The 19,706-nt window shown below is 33.8% G+C and overlaps 1 protein-coding gene across 1 annotated transcript in view; it reads left to right on the top strand.

Moving 5' to 3' along the window:
- The window catches only part of LOC129217119 (protein lifeguard 1-like), a 36,252-nt gene extending 22,262 nt beyond the window's left edge, over positions 1–13,990 (top strand). Inside the window, exons 7-12 of the mRNA XM_054851372.1 lie at positions 79–124; positions 310–351; positions 5,114–5,203; positions 5,319–5,366; positions 5,948–6,100; positions 13,763–13,990. Coding sequence (XP_054707347.1) covers positions 79–124; positions 310–351; positions 5,114–5,203; positions 5,319–5,366; positions 5,948–6,100 — 379 coding nt within the window. The 3' untranslated portion in view covers positions 13,763–13,990. The remainder of the gene's footprint in view (positions 1–78; positions 125–309; positions 352–5,113; positions 5,204–5,318; positions 5,367–5,947; positions 6,101–13,762) is intronic.
- Positions 13,991–19,706: the final 5,716 nt, after the last annotated feature.

The following is a 19,706-nucleotide window of genomic DNA, read 5'->3' as shown; positions in this document are numbered from 1 at the left end:
TTATGAGTCAGCATCAAGATTAAACTTTTCATTTAAAAATGTACTAGATTTTCTAATAAACTATACTTATTTTTATAGTTACTATGACACTGAGGCTGTAATGATAGCTGTTGCCATCTGTGCTGTAAGTAAATTGAGATTTATTTTAATAGTATTTTCCTCTTTGCATGCTTATGAATGGAAGACTCCTATTTGAAAATTGCATAAATTCTTTTTGTTATATGGTTTGGCTAGGTTTCATTTGCTGTAAAATGCCATTTTGGGTTATGTCTTTAAATTGAAATTTCTTGTTGTCCTTTTTATTTATAGGTAATATGTTTGGCTCTTACCATCTTCGCATTCCAGACAAAAGTATGTAATATTTGTTTCTTCATTTATTTCCATCATTCTTGCTAATAAAAGTAAAAAAGGAAAAAAAAAATAAAGTACCTCTAAAACGTAGCGTTAAACCTTCCAATTCACTACTCCTTTTTTGATTACCGTCAGATTAAATAAAGGAAAGAAGATGCAAATTAGGGTGGAGTGAAAGTGTAGAAAACACATCATCGGGGAATATGAAATGAGTTTTCATTATATACAGTAGACACTCGTTTTACGCAGGGGTTACGTTACATTCCACGGAAATGCCGCATAAATCGAAGCTGCGCATAAATCGAAGCTGCGTAAATTGAAACTGCATAAATCGAGACTTAATACTATTGTTAAAATAGGGGTTTGGTTCCGTAGATAACAGAATACTTCATTCTACTAATGACTAATTGTACAATAAGTTTAATATGTACTTATATCGACTTTTATGCACAACATGCATAAAGAAAACATAAATTAATTTCATTTCCTGTTTATAAAGAGGAGCTAGCTATGATAGTCTTTTGGCAGTCATTAAGAATTTTCTCTGTAATTCTTTGCAGATCATTAACACATCCATGATCACTTGCGTCATTTCAATGATAGAATCTTCCTTCACTAACAAATCAGAAAGATCATTTCTATTGTCTAGGAATGGCTCAAAATTTCTACATAATGCACCCAATGTGTATGGGGGGAAGGGGGACTTTGGAGGAGCAGCATTTTTCTATTTTCAGACGAACTAGAAAAGAAAGAGAAGAAATAAAACAGGGGGAGGGGGGCGATTAGCTGATCAATGAACTGTAACTTTTGAATATTTAAATTCAAAAATTTATTTTTGAAAGAAATTAAGATTTCCCCTGACACAGGGGTGGCTCGTAGCTGTGGGCAGTTCCCCACCCAAAAAAATTGTAATTAATAAACAAAATTATTAACTATATAATTGTAATTATTGACAAAAATGTCGCTTTGTGTTTCAATTTAAAAAGCAAAAAAGTAAGGCAAACAACAGATTTAAAATATGTCGCCCCCCCCCCTCCCCGCATATCTCTAAACATAGCCAGAAAGTTTTTAAATCCCATTAATTTTAGCGCTGTGCACAGCTTTCAGAGCTACGGGCTCGCTTTAAGTTGCCCCCGAATATAAGGGCCACACCTCTGCCCTTAGCCAATCGGAATGACTGAATCAGAAAGCAAAAAACGGCGGGTGATAACACCCGAAGGAATTCATTGCAACTTCAGGGTGGGCAAATTTCGCCGAGCAAGAATGAAATCCTAGTTGTTTAATACCAACCGAGAGCAGTAGCTTGGAGGGAAGAGTAGAGGTCAGCGGGTAAGAGTCTAGCAACGTCACTCTATAGAATAACATGTAAAAGGGCAGAGAATCGGCTGCCCCCTGCCCATGTGTCAGGGAAAACCTTTTATCATGCCATTCTGCTTCTGTTTTTTTTTTTTTTTTTTTTTTTTTTTTTTGTCTTAATTTTTTCCAAAAGGCATGGAGATTGCCAGTTTTATGAGATTCTGTGCATGTTTTACAATGCATACATATTTGTTTTTGGAGTTATTCTCAAAATTTCTGTGTAAAGACTTTCTTTTCGAATAGTAGAGAAGCCCGGTGGTCTGACGCACCGGCAAAGAAAAAAAAAGACTGGTCCTCAGATTTTTTGGTCTGCACACAAAAAATAATAAAAAACGAAATGAAAGAAAACTAATACCTAATGATAATATTATCCAACACTTAATCTTTTACGTCAGTTTTAAGATTAATTTTTATAATTTTCTATGATTTCTCAGCAGCTTTTTTTTTTTACTTATGTCCATTTTTTTTTACCATAGTTACTTCTTGTCTTACCATTTAAATATTTGTGTAACAGTTATTTAATAGAGTTTTATTTATATATTTACTAATTCATTTATTATTACTTTGTAAAAAAGGAAGGGGGGAAAACTTCAGCCGTTCGTAATTTTTTTTACAAGTTAAAAAAAAAAACAGTACTGGTCCGCGTGAATTTTTTTGAAAAGCTTTTGCAGGCCCGAATGTCAAAAAAAGTCGAGAGACACTGTAGAAATTACATTGCTGGTTTTCATCAGATTGCAGTTCTATTGGTATGTACCTTAAATTTTTTTTTCTATCATATAGGTTTAATTTTGCCATTAATTAAAATATTTAAGATCCTTTCAAGTTAATGTGCCCATAACTGGTCGATTAAATATTTTTTAAAGAGTAAATGTGTAACTGTAATTAATTTTTCAGCCTCTCTTCCTCAAAATTATTATTTAATAATAATGATGATAAAACATAAGCTAAATTTGAAAGTCGATAAGTAAAAAATTCAGCAATAGGAATATTCTGTTTATTTCTTTTATTTACTTATTTTTGTTGTTGTTTAGACGGACCTTTTAGACATGATTTGTCAGTTATCCATGTTTTAATTTTAAGGTTGCTTCAATTGTTAAGTCAAGATGCTTATACTGTAATAAAGTATTTTTTTAAATATTGTTGAATACTTTTTTATGCCCTGTCCTGAAAATAATTTAATTCACCCAGCAAGACCATTTTTTGCGGTGGTGTTTTTAGTGGTAAGGGGTCTTTCTCTTTTTAAGAGTCTAGTTCCTTAATGTTTGAGAGTGTGTGCCACCTCTCTTGAAGAAAGGGGATGGCACATTTGATTAGATTAATACTTCTATTACAACATATTATTATTATTACTGCTGTTAATATTATTATCAATTTGATCGGTTAAGGGAAGCCGAGGGTTTCATTTAAAATATACGGGGTGTTCTGTTTTAACTATGAAGACCTTTTTTTTTGCAACCGTTTGTCTAAGATGTATTCTTTCAATTGCAAAAATGTTCAAAATCAGATGCAGCGTTGAGATGCTAAAAGTTAAAAGCGTAAAAAAAAAGTCAAAAAATAAAAATAATAACTTTTTATATGGGCCCTAGGTCTTCTAACTTATATTTAGGGAAATAATCTCCATTGAAATACATTACATACGCAAAAATTTTTAACATTTATGCAACCAAAACTCAAGGAGATATTAAAGTTTTAAGGGGCCAGATAGAAGATGAAACAGGAACTTATTGTCCTTTCAGAAGAAAAGTTAAAAAAAAAAGCAAAGTTTTTTGATTTTCAATGATATTAAAAAACAAATGCAAATGTTATGCTAAGATACAAAAAACACTACAAAACCTCAATCAATTTGAAAAATAACACACTATGCTGACAAAAATTTTAAATCTTTGTACACTGCTATATTTTCCCCCAAAAGGTGTTATTGACAGTGAGTGTGAAGTAGTGTAAGTCACGAAACGCTGCGTTTCATATCTAGGTGAATATTGGTCAAACTATTGTCAAACTTTTTGTGTTGGAATTATTTTTCAATGGGGACGACTTCAACTATGGCTGAAAATAAACAAGGGGACTCCCTTGTATCATGAAAAATAAAATTTGATGGCATTATCGGTTTGTGTTATTGAGGAATTGCATTTTGTGTTTGGGTAACGGAGATGAGAATTTATTGTGTGACATGACTCCTTGTCCTACTAAAATAAACTGAAACACAATATTAAAAAATTAAATATACTTAAACAATTAGCATTTGAGACACTTGTGAAAGGAACAATGAATAAATAAGTATATGCTATTAATTAAACAAATTATTATGCAACAAAAAGTCACATAAGGTATGTGACATGCCACGGAGGTGAGAATTCACATGTTGTGAGCCAAAAAATTTCTAAAATAAAAAATATTATTAAAAAATTGTTGACAGGTTTAAATAGATATATCTTGATGAAATTAAAAATAATTGATAAATGAATTGTTCCCTAAAGTTTTTACTGTAAAAGCCGTGTGACAGAAAAGTTACTTTTTGAAGAATGACCCATAAACATAACTGTGGGTCCACCCACTAAATTAAGGCACAAGCTGCCACTTTCCTGACATTGCTATTAATTTATAAAAATCACTTTGTTTTCCAAAGACATTCTTATCTTCTCATCAATAATAAAGAATACTTTTGAAAAAAATTTAACTCAGAATTCTGGAGGGGGGGGGGGACAAGCCCGGTGAGCCCTCCCTGGTTGCACCATTGTTCTGTTTTGACCCCTCTCTTACATGGTTGTAAATTCATTCATGTGAGTGCCAGTTAAACTATTAAAAGTAAATTTCGCTTGGAAATGCAGCAACATTTCCGCCCTTTCTTGAAAACATTAATTTTTTTAGGCATGTAATCCAAGTTTACTACATAAATTTAGTAAACTAAGATTACAGGATTTTAGTAAACTAGGCCTATATATATATAGGGAAGCGAGGGGGAGGGGTCATCATCACTTTGTGATCAGGAACACGAGCCTCTTCTGGGCTTCCGATTGCTCACTGTGGTGCAGTTTAAAAACAGATAAACTATGGGTTCAAATTACTAATTGGTAGTTGACTACAAGGATACAACTTTTGCATAGAATTCATTACAATTGCATCAGTAACATACAAATTACATTTTATTATCATTTGAAAATTAGCCATAGATCATTTGAAAAACAATTTTAAAAAATCTTTTGCTTAAAAACTGGGGGGTACTCATGCCCCCCCCCCCCCCAGTTTACGCTTATGTGTAATGGTATCCTATTGCAAGGACATATTCTAAAAATTTCTATAGAAATGTATTTATTTTAACTTAAATTAAATTAAAAAACTAGAGTTGTAATAGGCAATTTACGTATGTATTCTAGATTGAAATTCAATTCTTTTACTTTACTAACAGATTGATTTTACTGCCTGTTCTGGAATATTGCTAGTTGCACTTCTGATACTGATTATCTTTGGATTTTTTGCAATTTTGTTTCCTGGGAAAGTAAGTAAAATCAATGTTAACAAAAACAATGAAAATATTTGCTATAAGAATCTGTGTGATACATAATGTGATTTGAATGTTTTGCAGCTCACTCATTTATTTTTTTGTATTATAGATTATGCAGTTACTCTATGCATCAGGAGCAGCCCTGATATTTTCTGCTGTAAGTGTTCAAACTATACGTAATGTTGCCTGTTTTAATACTAACCCATAGTACTTCAATTTTAAATACAGAAGAACCTCGATTATCCGTATTACATTTATAGAGCTGAAAAAAATATATTCACTTAAATGATAATTCTAAATTATGATAGTAAGAGCAGAACCATAAATGCGCAAAAATTCGCTTTATTTTGATTAAATGTACAACTCCTGCATAGGTCGTGCAATGAACAACATGGCGTATTTAGTGTGTCAGTCCGACACCGCTGCAGCTGGGCTATAAATGATAAATTGTTTGCAAGAAATAAGACTATGTAATTTTGTTACAATGCATCGTTTTTTGCTGCAATAAAAGATAACTCTGCTTATTTAGGAATGTGTTTTACTTATTACCCATATTATTTGGATTTTTGTTCATCTGGATTGCCTTTGGTCCCGGCTAGTCTGGATAAACGGTGTTGTAATTTAATGAAAATTAAATTTGCTTTACTCTTTTTAAAGCTGTACTTGGAAAATGGAATATATCTTGCAATGTAAAATGATGACATTTATTATATTGGGTCATTAACTCTTCTTTTCCAGTACCTTGTAGTTGACACCCAGCTGATGATTGGGGGAAAACATCAATATAGTTTGTCTCCAGAGGAATATATATTTGCTGCATTAAATATCTACTTAGACATTATCAACATTTTCATGTCAGTTTTGCAAATAATAGGATATGCAAGAGACTAGGTAAGGTACATTCACTTATCTTTGGGGGGAGGGGATAATTTTTCTGCAATAATTTTTACAGAGATATTTGCTCAGTTAACTGTGCAAATAATTAAAAAGACACTATACGTAACTTTTAATATGTAATAAACTTTAATATATATACCGTGTACCAGTACAAAGAAGTTTGAAACGTCACTAAGCTGATTAAGTTCATTAGGTCACTGAAAGATTAGAGTTCAGTTCTACATAAGGTACAGAGCTGTATAATGCATTCTATTGGCACTTTTGCTTAACATAGCGGTCATTAAAAAACTTAGCTTTTGAATTATAAGTATCGGTTCTTCCTTTTTTAAACTCATAGGACGTGGGAGCGTCCCAGCCGCCAAGAAAACCAAATTTCAGCAGCCAACAAAAGCAAATCCATCGCCAAGAAAGACGCAAGAAAAAACGCGACTAAGGAACAGTTTATACAACAGAACAAGTTGGGGTTTTCTGGGTTTTTCACCCCTCTGTATCTCAGCCCCATGAAGACCCCCGGAGTTGATTTTTGGTATACTCAATCTTTAGTGGCCCTGACGACATAAACCAAAATACAATCCCCAGGACCATCAGGGGGAGGAGGAATTCAAGTTAGAAAATCGCTGTTCAAAAAAGTTTTCGCTTTCTTTGACAGGGTTACAGCCCAGACGATAAGACGAATCAAGCTGAAATTTCGCACACACATTCCTTGTTCCCTATACTGATGTGCGTTTTGTGCCATTTGACTCTCCCCCTCCTCCCTCGTTTTTACCCCCCAAATTGTGCCTTCCCGGGGTTCTGTCACAGCCCCCGGGGGCTATGGTGATGATTTTTTGTATACATATTTTTTGAGGGCCATTGAGCACATGGTGAATTCCAGCTAACATGAAACCAAGAAGACAGAAAATCAATTTAAACAAATCCCCAAGAGTTATATATCATTGGAAAGCTTATAACCCCCAAAACAAGAATCTAGTGTTGCTTTTTTCGCATATTAGGTTTATTTAGTGGAGGAAGAGATGGTAAAATGTCTATTTTTTGTGTTTTTTAGCAAGTAAAATGATCATTTTTGTACCTTATTAGTAATGCAAATTGTGATTCTAAATTTAAATGGAGTAAATTTAATATTGATATAAAAACTATAAAAGTAAAATAAAACCACTTTTGGGCTTGTTTTGAATATAAATAGTCTAATTAGGGGCATAATTACAACATCATGTATTATATGTAACGTCCATTACGAAAAGGTAAATAAATTCTTCTCACATTGTGAAACATTTTTTAAAAAGTTTTGTTCTAAATTATTTTCTTTATTTTTAGGTTAAAGCAACTATGATTCCCAAAATTTATATGATTATAATAAAAACCATGCAGAAACAGGCATGTAACGGACGTTACATAAATTTGTAACAGACGTTACAACTTGAATGTAACATCCGTTACACATTTTTAAATGCAATTATAAAAATGTATTCAACACATCAAACAATTCATAAAGTCCATGGTTGCAAACATGTAGCCAGGGTTGGACTGGGTCCTGAAAAAAGCACATGCCAATGGGGGTGGGGGGTATAGACAATCATTTTCGGGGAGCGAATGGCTAATGACAAATTAACATAAAATGAAATATATATAAAATTGAGGTACGCCTAATTTTTTTTAAATCGTGATTAAAGGGGTTGTAATTAGATGTGTTTCAAGTAATAAGAATGGGGAAAAAAAGAATTTTTACCAGTATATTGGTTCTACTCAAATAGTTCACCGATTGATTCATTTGTGGACTCGAGAACTATTTCTAACAATCATTTAGATCCTCAATGGTACTTTTTTCTTATTAAGAAAATATGCAATATCAAGATGGTATCTCTTTTTACTAGTTTTCGTATCAAATGTGATGAAATCTCCAATATTGAGGGGGTGCACCCTTGCCTTTAGGGGGGCACTTCTATATTTACAAGCATAATTTGATGAAATCAATAAGTCAGAGCAAGCTTGTCTTAAAAGCAAGCCCATCATTTAGTATTTTAGGATGGGAAAATTGCTTTCTACCACTTGTTGCATTCTATTTGCTGAAATTTTCATAATCCGAAGAAATTGTCTATAAAACTTCAACTCCATTTTTTTTTTCATTAACACAGCTTGCCTGATTTAACTTTAGCAAAGATTTTATGGAAGCTTTCTTTTGGGTATGGAATCAGCATTACTACATATAAGTAAAATCTCAAGTACAGAATGGAAATATACAAACTGCAGGGGTAGTACGTTGACTACAAAAATTTTCAGGTCCGTACAACTTTTAACTGTCCATTTATACGTCCTGAGGTTTTAAATAATAAAAAAAATAAATAAATAATATGTAAAACTAAATTAGTATAACAAATGGAGTCAATTAGCAGTTTTTTTTTAACTGACATATTCCAATGACTAGGGAAGAGAAGAAAACAACAGGCGTGTTTTTGTTCACCAACACTGGTAAAGGAATCAAGCCCACGACATGTTAGCGGTGTTACCCTTTTGGGAAGAATAATAATTGGGGGCAGAGCTCCATTAAGATTATACAAATTTTTATTTATCCATATAGACTAAGATCGATATAGCTTAATAGTGATCTGAAAGTCTTAGTATTAAGTACTGTCAAAATGTGTATTAGTAGAGTAGTTGTTCATGAAGTAATTTGAAACAACAATATAACCCCGATTTAACAATTGTTAAGGGACTGGAACATAGGCGGATTTAAGCTGTGAATTCTGGGAGTGCAACAATACTGGCAATCGAGGGGGGGAGGTGCAGGGCTGCCAATGACGACTAAAACTACTATTTTGACAGCAAAAGTTAGTCAAAATACAGGCAAAAACGACTATTTTTGCAATCAATTGTAAAAAAACAGCGACTATTTTAGTAAATGTAAGTTTAGTAAATACTGAAAAACGCTACGTTTTTTTTTCTTTTTTTTTCTCCTGGGAGAAAAACTTAGTAAAAAAAATGAAAATTCGCTTATAATGGGGGACGCTGCTGTATCCATCGATCCAAAAAATTTTCTGGCAGAATCTACAGCTTATCATTAAAAATCAGAAACAAAACCTTCAAAATATAGGGAAATCATGATAGCTACAACAAAAATAAATAATACAATACACGACAGACAAAAAAAAAAAAAAAAAAAATTGCTCATGTTATTTTTTACTTAAATCCTACTAAAACCGAAAAAATGTGATTATTTTAGCAGAAAAAGTGCAATACCAAAATTACAACTAAGTTCTGTGCAACAAAACACTTTTGGTTTTTTTTATACTTTTATGACAAAGTAGTGAATGACTGAAAAAAGATTTTGTCAAAAAAAAAAAACAAATTTACATTTATGTTTCAGTTACTCTTTAAACACTTTTATATATATATTGCATTTATTTTTTGTTACATGATATCTAATCTAAACCTTGGTGAATAAGATTTTTTTTGTATGTTTTCAAAATAATTTCTCACATAATATCTTAAATGTATGTTTTATATGTTTACAATTTGCAACTGATATTATCTCTACTTAATGAGCATTATGAAAGAAAAAAGTTTGCATTATTAAAGCTTATAAAATTTGCTTACATTTTATTGTATCAAGGAATTTATTTAACACAAATTTTGAAATTTAATTATCTTTTCATGCTACTTTTTTAAAGTGAGAGTAATTGCATTTCACTGCTGCACTAAAACTCTAGTGTATAAATATTATTATAAAATACACATTCATACAAAAAAAAAGCTTTATGACTAAAAAGTGGAAATCATAGCAAAACATTTTATACCCATTTTTTTTTTTTTTTTTTTTTTTTTTTTTATGGGTGTTAAGTTGAAACCTATAACATTTGTTAAAGTGCAAATTTCTAGTGATTGATTCAAGAATGAAATAAAACCACATACAAATAGCTCATCAAATGATCATAAAATCAATCCTGTAGGGTTGTAAGAATCACTCATATGTATACATACACAATACAATAATACTACCCAACTATTTTTCAATTTCTGTGTCATCTGCTCCAATTCAATGATTGTTTAGCATTGCTGGAATTTTTTTCACTTCTCAAAGAATGAGGGGTCCTCCCTCAATAATACTCCTCCATCGTACCACCAGCAGAAAAATACTTGGTTTAAACCAAACAACCCTGATACAAAAAGTTCAATAGATTCAGGAATATCACTCACACGAACCATTTCAAGACACAAAAGCAAACAAACTGCAAAAAGGAATAGATTTTAATTGCAGTCACCAGCATTTAATCAATGGTGCCACCAGTTATGAATTGGTGAAAATTTATAGAAGAAAAAAATATGAAATATTCTCAGAGGCGTAGGAAGTATATAAATGTAGGGGAGCTGGGGCTCATGATAGGGATCCAAGGGACAGAAGCAGTAGCGCCACTAGATTTTTTTTTTTTTTTTTTTTTGGCGGGGAAGGGGGGGGGAGCACTTGAAAAAAATTTTCTTATTTGAAATGATTGTCGATCCTTTCGTCTTCCGCTCCTAGTAATGTTTTCAATCATATCTAATATATAAATTGAGGCAGTGAGAAACAAAGGGATGTAAGTGGATATCTTCAAGTTTTGAGTAAAACGCGTTTAAAGATAACGTCTCAGGTAAGCCTTCATTGATATTTTTTCTAAATCATGCTGTACAGCAGCAACTACCAGCGTTATACTAGTATTATCTCTCACCCCAAGACAGAGGAAAGGTTCCTCTACTATTTGTACTGGTTATCTCCAAATTTTTAATTTTGCTACTTACATCCTCTTGCTTCTCACCGCCTCAATAGTATATGGAGAGAATGAGGGGATAAAACTTCTGGTTTTTTTGGAAGGGGTCGGTCAGTTCTCGAAGATAAGCACATATCAATAGGGGGGTCCTGGGGCTTCAGCCCCGGAAAATTTCCGAAATCTTAGTTCTAAAAACGTAGTTTAGACGGTCTTTGGTAATGTTAAGGAGAGAAAATGTTCGAATGCCCTCCCTGGAAATTCTTCGGAATTTATGTTTTTAAAGCGCGAATTCAGACCATATTTATGACGTTAGGGAAAATGATATGACTCAAGGATTGTCCTCGATCGATTTACATCTCTTTCCCAATATTTCAGAATTGAAGTTCCAAAAACGCAATTGAAGACAGTCTTCAATGATGTCAGGGAGAGGGAGAATTTCTAGGGCTCTCTGGAATTTTTTAGAAATTGAAGTCTTAGAGAGCGTTCCTCAATGAGGTTATTGGAAAAGATTCCTTCCCCTTAAAGTTTTAGAAATTGTAGTTTTAAAAACTGAATTTTCATCCTTCTTTTTTGATATCAGAGAGGAGTTTCGGGTGTCGCTCTCCGAAAATTATTCGAGATAGATCATATTTGTTAATGTTAGAGGCATAGCAATGTTTTGAAATTAAACGGAATATTATATAATCTACCATATTGTGGAGGGCAAGGTGTTCAGTCATGGGTTCTCTTCCGCGAATTTTCAGGAAATCGCTCTCTAAAAACGAACATTGCAACGCTTTTTAATAATCTAGGAGGTAGGGGAGGGCTTTTGCAGCGTAGCATTTAGAAGACTTTCTTTTATGAGAACTAGAAACAGAGGAGAAGAGAAACAGTGCGCCTGAAATGTGTATAAATAAAACGTTCGTTGTATAGTTCAGATAAATAGTAGTAAAAGTACTTCAGAGAAACTATGAAATATTGTTGGTGCTTTTTTCTAACAATAATAAGTGAAAAGGAACATTTTTAATCGTGAAAATGGATATGAAAAGATTCCCAGAACCTCAAACTTTTTGAGGGGTGCTCAAGTGCTCTCTTCCACATGCATTTTTTTAGCATAAAAACATATCTGTGACAAAAAAAAAAACACCTTAATTTTGAGGAAACAAAAAAAAAAAAAGAAGAAATGTAACTTCATAAAGTCTAAATGTTCAAAAAAATTTTTGTTTTCAATAAACTCGCAGTTTTTAACATCGTAACAGTGTTTACAATTATTAAAGTCTTTTTTTTAAATAAATATTCTAATGGAGATTTCACTACCGATTTTGATTAGTGAGAATTTTTGTTTCTGTGTTGTAGTATCTTAGAATTCTTTAAATTATATTTATCTTTCCAAATTTTTAACTTCATGAAAAGATCAATCACTCACGGTTTAAATATAACAAAATAAGGGATAAAAAATTTTTTTTTGGTTTCTACCGTGGGATAGTTCTGGAAAAAATAAATTTTTTTTTATTATCACAGCAATGATATGTATCCGAAAAAGTAATTTCTGGGTATGTTACTGATTTAGGTTGTTTCTTCTGACAATATTTTCAATCAAAAAGAATAAATATAACTTTTATAGAATTTTAAAAATTTGTTCGAAGAATATGTATATCAGGCTTTTAGTCTATGTCCCCTGACAGAAGATCACTTTTGGTTTCGATAGACCATCGAATAATGATATTTTCGCAATCTGATCTTATCTTTTGATCGAAACGTGGTATTTAACACCCGAAACATACGATCATAATCCCTCGAAAATTAGTTTAGAACTATTTTTTGTTCTATAATTACATTGCTAAACTTTTGAGAACTCGCTAAAGAATTTTCTTTGATCGGGGCTGAACTTTTTATGAAGAAATGAAAAAAAAATGAAAAAGAGAAAGAAACGATGGATAAAAATGCTAAATAAATTTGTTTGTAAATTGGACTTTTTTTCTTTTCTTCCTTTGCATTGTTTTTTTTTTTTTCTCTCTTTCTTTTCTTTTCTTTCTTTTTTTTTTTTTTTTTTTTTGATAATTGCAATAAACAAAAATATTATATGACCACACAGTATTTTAATTTAACTTTTGTTTCATATTTTGCAAGTTTGTTTTAATCAACGAATTTAAAAGGATTCGCCGGAGATTCTTTAAATAGTGTCCGGAAGGTCAGATGTTGTTTACCTTAGAAACCTTCTTTTTGATACGTGTCTGGAGCACCTTCATATTTAAATACAAAACTGGCTCACAATTATCTCTTTTTAGTGGAGGTGTGAGATACAAATGGCATGCAAAACTAAGAACATTAAACTGAGCTACAGTGTAATGTGTAATACACTTGCGAAAGACGAGCTCAAAGTGGATAGGGCGGAAAACACTCCTATGTACATAACTTGTCTAATACTTTTCTTTTTCTTCCGGGAATCGAGAGGTTTGAAAAGAGGGAAACACAAATGTACTGACCGTACTGACCACTCCATCTCTTTCCGTTGTTGGTTTTTATGTGGAAATTCCTAAAAAAGATAGATCTCATTTTTGAAATCAGGTTTGAGATTGACAATGTATTGCAAAAAGCTATACGGTTAGAATTTTTCCGGGGGAGCTGAGCCGGTCTGAAATATTATAGAGGGAGCTCAAGCTCCCCCAGCTCCCCCGCTTCCGACGCCTATGAATATTCTAACTGGCAATGTGGTGTGCTGCTGTTAGAATATATTAAGTCAGGGATTGGGAAACACATTTCAGTGATAAATTTTCTTTTATAAAAAAGTGGGCCCAACCATACCGACTGTTAATCCACGAGAAAACAAAACACATAAATTACTGACAGGGAAACACAATGAACTTCAAAATGGAATGTATTTTAAATTACATTAAATGTTATTTGCACTCTTTTTTTTTTTTTTTTTTTTTTACAGGTATCATAGCAGACCTGAAGAAAATCTTGCTCTTGTCGAAGATAAATTTTCCACGGAATGGTGCAAAAATGAAAGTCTAATTGAGAGACTCAACTTTGATCTGTGAATGTTGTTTTACTTGTAATTTTAATGTTTCATCTAGTCATTTACAGCTGTTACTCCTATTTGCAATTGTTATAAGTGTTATTGTATTATTCGCTCTATATAAATAAAGAAATTTAAAATCTGCATTGATATTGATAAGATCTACAGTGGAATCCACTTAACTGGACCACTGGTGAATAGGACCAGCTGCTTTTTCGGACCAAAATAAATCTTATTACACAGACCTAAATACTATTCGCGCATTGGGACCAAAAATCCGTTTAATCCAGGGCTGCGGAGTCGGAAGAAAAATTGCCGCACTCGACTCCGACTTTATTATTTATATATATATATATATATATATATATATATATATATTTTTCAACTTCCTCTTCCTCATGGGAAGGGGAAAAAACATCTAAAAAAAAAATTAATTCCTTTTCATGAAATTTTCGCGTTATATTTTATTGTAAACCTAAGATGTATACAAAGTTAGAAATTCAATTTGAAAATCAAATTATCTAGAAAACACTTCCCCCCCCCCAACACTAATTTTTAAATTAATTTTTTTAAATGTCAGATTCTTGAAACAAGGCGTGGTCTTGATGACGTCACAAATGATGCACTTTGCCGCATCTTTCTACCGCGATTCCATGTAATGATAATCAAGAAGCGAATTAAAATTGCACTCGACGCTTGCTATCAACAATATCGTTGCCAATACACGTAAGTAAAGATGCGAATTAAATATTTTGCTCTGTGAATGGCAACACAGAATGGCATTTCATCATTTGTGATGTCATCAAACAGAAGCATAAACATTAAAAGCGCGCCAATTTAAGTAATTTTTTTAAAATGTTAAATTATTTAAACAATGGTCAGATCCTGTTTTTAAGCATGCTCTTTCAGAAAATACTTTTAAAGAAGAAAAATTCGCTTATAAGTTTCCCTAAAACTAAGTAAAGTTTTAGCGAGTTTAATTTTTTATGACAAGTGTTTTAAAAAGAGGCAAAATGAAATGTAAAAAATCATTCACGACCAGAAATGTGTGATGTTCATATTTTTGTAATCGCGATTTTGTAAATGGTTTGTTTTTCGAGTACCGTAAAGTGGGGCTACTTGGATCTGAAATTTCATACTTTTTGAGAGTTTTACACTGAATGCTTTGTTTGTGAACTGATAACCTTGTTTTTACCACTTTTCAGACGTTCTTCTTAATAACCTTAAGCCTTTTTTAAACAACTCTTTGTTTTTTTTTCTATTGTTAAAAATTGGGTTCAAGTAGGGTCGCGCTAGGGCTACTTGGTCCCACTCAGCAAATCCATTAGAAAAAGCTGTAAAACAAGTGGTGGTATCAATAAGGACCAATGATTTTGAAAAAAAAAAAACTCAAAGTAACTTCTAGTGACCAAACTATTTATATAAATTGGTCACTAGAAGTACCAATCCTACTTTCCTCCTACCTCCCTATCCAGGTATCCTATCTCCCTCTTCTCGGGCAGCAATGACATAACAATGCGTAGCGTCGTTAAAAGTCTAAGGATTGTCTTAAGATTTTCATACTAATGTGAGAAATCGGTGTGAATCTGAGATTTTCTAGCGAACGAAGGTTTGATGAATGGGATGCTAGTGCCAATCTTATTCAAATATTTAGACTTTCTAACAGAAATCTTTCTGTTAGATCAACTAAATTCGAAAGAGTCGAAATTTTGAATATTTTAAACAATTTACTGTACATGCGGAGTAGTGATGGGCATAATCGAGTTCTCATAATCGAATCACTCGATTATTCAAGATCATTCGAGAACTCGATTACCACGAGTTCTCGATTATCGTATCTCGAGATCTCGATTATCACTTCTCGAGTTCTCGAGCGATGAACTTCTCGAGTACTCGATTATCACTTTTCGAGTTCTCGAGCGATGAACTTCTCGAGTTCTCGATTATCACTTTCTGAGAACTCGAGCGATCAACTGCTCGAGTTCTCGATTGTCACTTTCCGAGTTCTTGAGCGATCAACTGCTCGAGTTCTCGCTTTGAACTTCTCGAGATGTTGAGTTCTCGAGATGTTGAGTTCTCGAGATATTGAGTTCTCGAGATGTCAATCACTCGAGCAGTGTTATTCTTCGATCGATTTGATAATCGAATGAACCTCTCAATATAGTTGACTTCTGACAAGGGTGCCCACCTATGGAGGGGGGGGGGTCATGGCGCAGACTCTGCTATTGACATTTTTAGGGGGGGGGGTTTAAGGGGTATTTTTCTCATTTGTTGGTGGAAGGTCTCTGTGATATTGAGGGGGGGGGGGCTTGACCTCAGGGCGGGTGAGCACCCTTGCTTCTGAAGTGTTTTAGTTGCAGGAGCGGATCCGTCATTTAGGCGGTCAAAGGGCTGACTTTGAAAAGTTAATGATTTTACTTATGAATGAGCATGGTTTTTTTCTGTCTTCCGAAAAAATTTGCATTGAAACCTTTTAACCCTTCCCCCAGAAAGACGAGCTGCGCTGAGGAACCCACAGGGGAGGTGGGTCATTGCGCAGACTGAGCCATTGAAATTCCTAATGGACGTTAGACTTTTTTTAGGGAGTGTCCTTCTTGAGGGGGAGAGAGGATCCCTAATTTTAAAAAGTGTGCCAGCACACTTGAGGAATAGATCCCCTTGCGATCTAAATAGTATTACAATCAAATAATTGCCTTTCGAATGTTTCATTCGAATAGTGTTATAATCGAATGTATACTGTTGAATGCTTGATTATCAAATGATTCTTTGGGGATGCTTGGTAGTCTAATGATATGTTTTGAGCGAAAGGTGTTAATGAATAAACACATGGACGGGTCTGTGGGAGACATGTGTTGTGTCTCCCGGTGGTGGAAGTAAAGGTTGGAGGCACTTATATAAGGTTCTAACTTGAGAGGCATTCAAATTATAGTTCAGGTAAAAAGGGGGAATACTTAAGTTGAAAACCTGAGGGGACGTCTTCCCCCTTACGTTCACCTTCGACTATACGATTGGGTAATGATACAAGTGTAATAGGCAATAACAAACGTTTTAGAGCCCAAATATACAGATCACTGCAGACACGTGTTTCGGGGTTTCAAGGAACCCTTTTTTCAACGCAAAATAGTGAGATTGTGGATGTAAGGACATTACTGGATGTCTTTACGGACCATTCATTAATTACGTAAGGGTCCCGTGGGGGTGGGGATGGAAAAATGTCTGCATACTTTGGGGGGGGGGAGAGGGGTTCAAACGCATTCTTAAGCAGTATTTTCCAAGCCGATGTTTCATTTGCGTCTGGAAAATAAAAACGTATTAGGATGACTTTTTTATTTGTTTTACGAAGAATTAATTATGTAAAACATAATAAAAGAATTACACAATGTATGGCATGTTTTATTTTAAACTACTATCGCATCATATACAAAAAAATGTCGAAAACACATTCAGTCTAGATTCCAACTTTTTAGTAGAAATTTCTTCACGCAAAAAGGTTTAATTTAATAATAGTGAATTAAATTTCGATTGCAGTGATATTAGATTAGTTATTTCATTATTTCTAAAAACGAAATGGAATCTTACGTAAGAATGGGGGGGGGGGTTGAAAAACCTTACGTACCCTTACATGGGGGGAAGGGGTCAAAAATGGCCAAAATCATCCATACGTAACAAAGGAATGACCCCTTATATGTAAAAGCTTACTATTTTGTTGAAAAAAGGGTACTTTAAAACTCCAAAACAAGTTTCTGCAGTACTCTGTATATTTGGGATACAAAACGTTTGTTATTTCATGTCACTTCTCGGCACAAAGGTACTTAGTTATTTCTTAATAAAGCAAGTGGTTAACTTCTCGTGTAATTCATTCCTATGGGTGCAAATAAGAGGGAAGGGGGGGGGGGAGTTTTGACGTAAACTGTGGGATTGTAATTTTTAGGGGATTTTGTCTCTTTTGGGTGTATTGCTCTTGGGGGAAGAGCTTCATAGGTGGTGCTATTTGCTCTTGAAACGGATAGATTTGGAATGATTTTTAAAATCGAATGATTGCTTTTCTCTTGCTTTATTCGAATGGGGTAATAGTTGAATGTTTGGCTTCCAATTTTCGATAATTGAGAGATTCCTTAATAATCGAACGATATTTTTAGAACGAAAATTGTTAATTATCATATGAGCAGATTTATGGAGGGGCATGTGTTGTGTGAGTGGCGGATACAATGGAGGGTCGTGGGGGTCCTACCCCCCCCCCCTGAACTCTCGAGAATAGTATCCGTACACATTGTGTTCAAATAATTTATGCATAAAATGCAAACGATGACAGTATCTTATCTTTTCAATACATCAATTATTTTTCAAAGAAAATATTTGAACTACTACTTTGTTTTATTGCTTATGAAATTAATTTGCAACGTTTATCCCCAATTATGTGCCTTATTCCTGACCGATTTTCGGCTTTTTATTGACCCCCAAAAAAGTTTCAGAATTTTTTTGTATTTAAAACGGGAATTTCGTTCATGGGGGAGGGCTTTCTTCAGCATGACCACCATCCCCCTTCAAATGGTTTTCTGTATCCGCCCCTGGTGTGATCCGGTGGTGAAATCTTGAAGCAAAGGATAGAGAAACGCTTTCCATACTGTTTTGAACTTGACAGTTATTAAGATTAAATACATACGCATGTACAATTTTTATTAAAAAGTGAGGGATAATGATAATATGGGCAAGTCGTTGGGCGACACTAGCAGGTTTAAACTTGAGAGTTGTTAAACTTAAAAATATATTAAACCGGTATCAAGGGCTTCCATATAGGGGGGGGGGCAAAGTGGGGGCTCAAGCCCCCTCCCCCTTCTTTGAAATTAGGACATCCTTGCTTTTAGTACTGTTTTTTTTTTTTTTTTTTTTTTTGCAAAAATGTAAAATCATTTCTTCTCCAGCAATTAATCAATAAGTTATTAAAAATGTCAAATTTTAATAACTCTAATCTGTACTGAAATCGGTTTCTATGGGGGAAATATCCTATTAAACCATGGGGAAAATATCTGAGCCCCCCCCCCCTAAAATTTTGCATATGGGCGCCATTGACCGGTATGGTACAAACCGTGTAATTGAAAATTTAATGTAGTCTTAGCCCTTTTTCGGATTATCGTTTCTTGGGGGAGGGGGGGATTGTCATAAAAAGCTCGCCCAGGGGACGGACGTTCACCCCTGTCATTTTATAAGGTTTTTTAATCAAATAATTGCTTCTGCTTTTTTTCTAATGGGGTTACTCAGAGAGCACACTTCGTTGAGTAAACGTTTTAAAGCGATTGTTAACGCTGTGACAGCAATTTTAAAACGTTTATGAAATGTTTAAACGCAAGGTGTTTATAATTCAGTGGTGCCCCCCCCCCCCATGACGATGACACTCATCCCTCAAATGCGACGTTGAACCCCCTAAAATAAATTAAAGCCCGCTTAAGTTACCCTCTCCTCTTCAAAACTTCAATGGCACGGTCTGCGCCATTTACCCCCCTCCCCCGCGCTCTCTCTTGTATAATATATTGTTTGTTGTGGAATGCTCGGTTATCGAGCATCTCGGTTGATTTGAAAACCGAATACGTAATTTGCTTTTTAAAGAAACTTGACAATCAATTTTAACCTATTTGAGGACCAGCGCACGGAAAATGAAACGTAGCTACGGAACCTTAAGTTCCGAAATGGACCGTTGCGAGCCTAAGCATTTTCAGCAGTTTTGCCTCAACTTTACAAAAAAAAAAACCCCATAAAATCAGCACATTAATTGACTGAAAATTTTTAAGTTGAGTAAATAATATACTAATCAACATTTACGAAACTATAAGGAATATGACATAAACAGAAGCGAGTAAAACAA

The sequence above is a fragment of the Uloborus diversus genome, chromosome 2, assembly GCF_026930045.1.
Source record: "Uloborus diversus isolate 005 chromosome 2, Udiv.v.3.1, whole genome shotgun sequence".
Taxonomy (NCBI): Eukaryota; Metazoa; Arthropoda; class Arachnida; order Araneae; family Uloboridae; genus Uloborus; species Uloborus diversus.
Note: the sequence above shows the minus strand (reverse complement) of the source record. Positions and strands in the feature narration are given on the sequence as shown.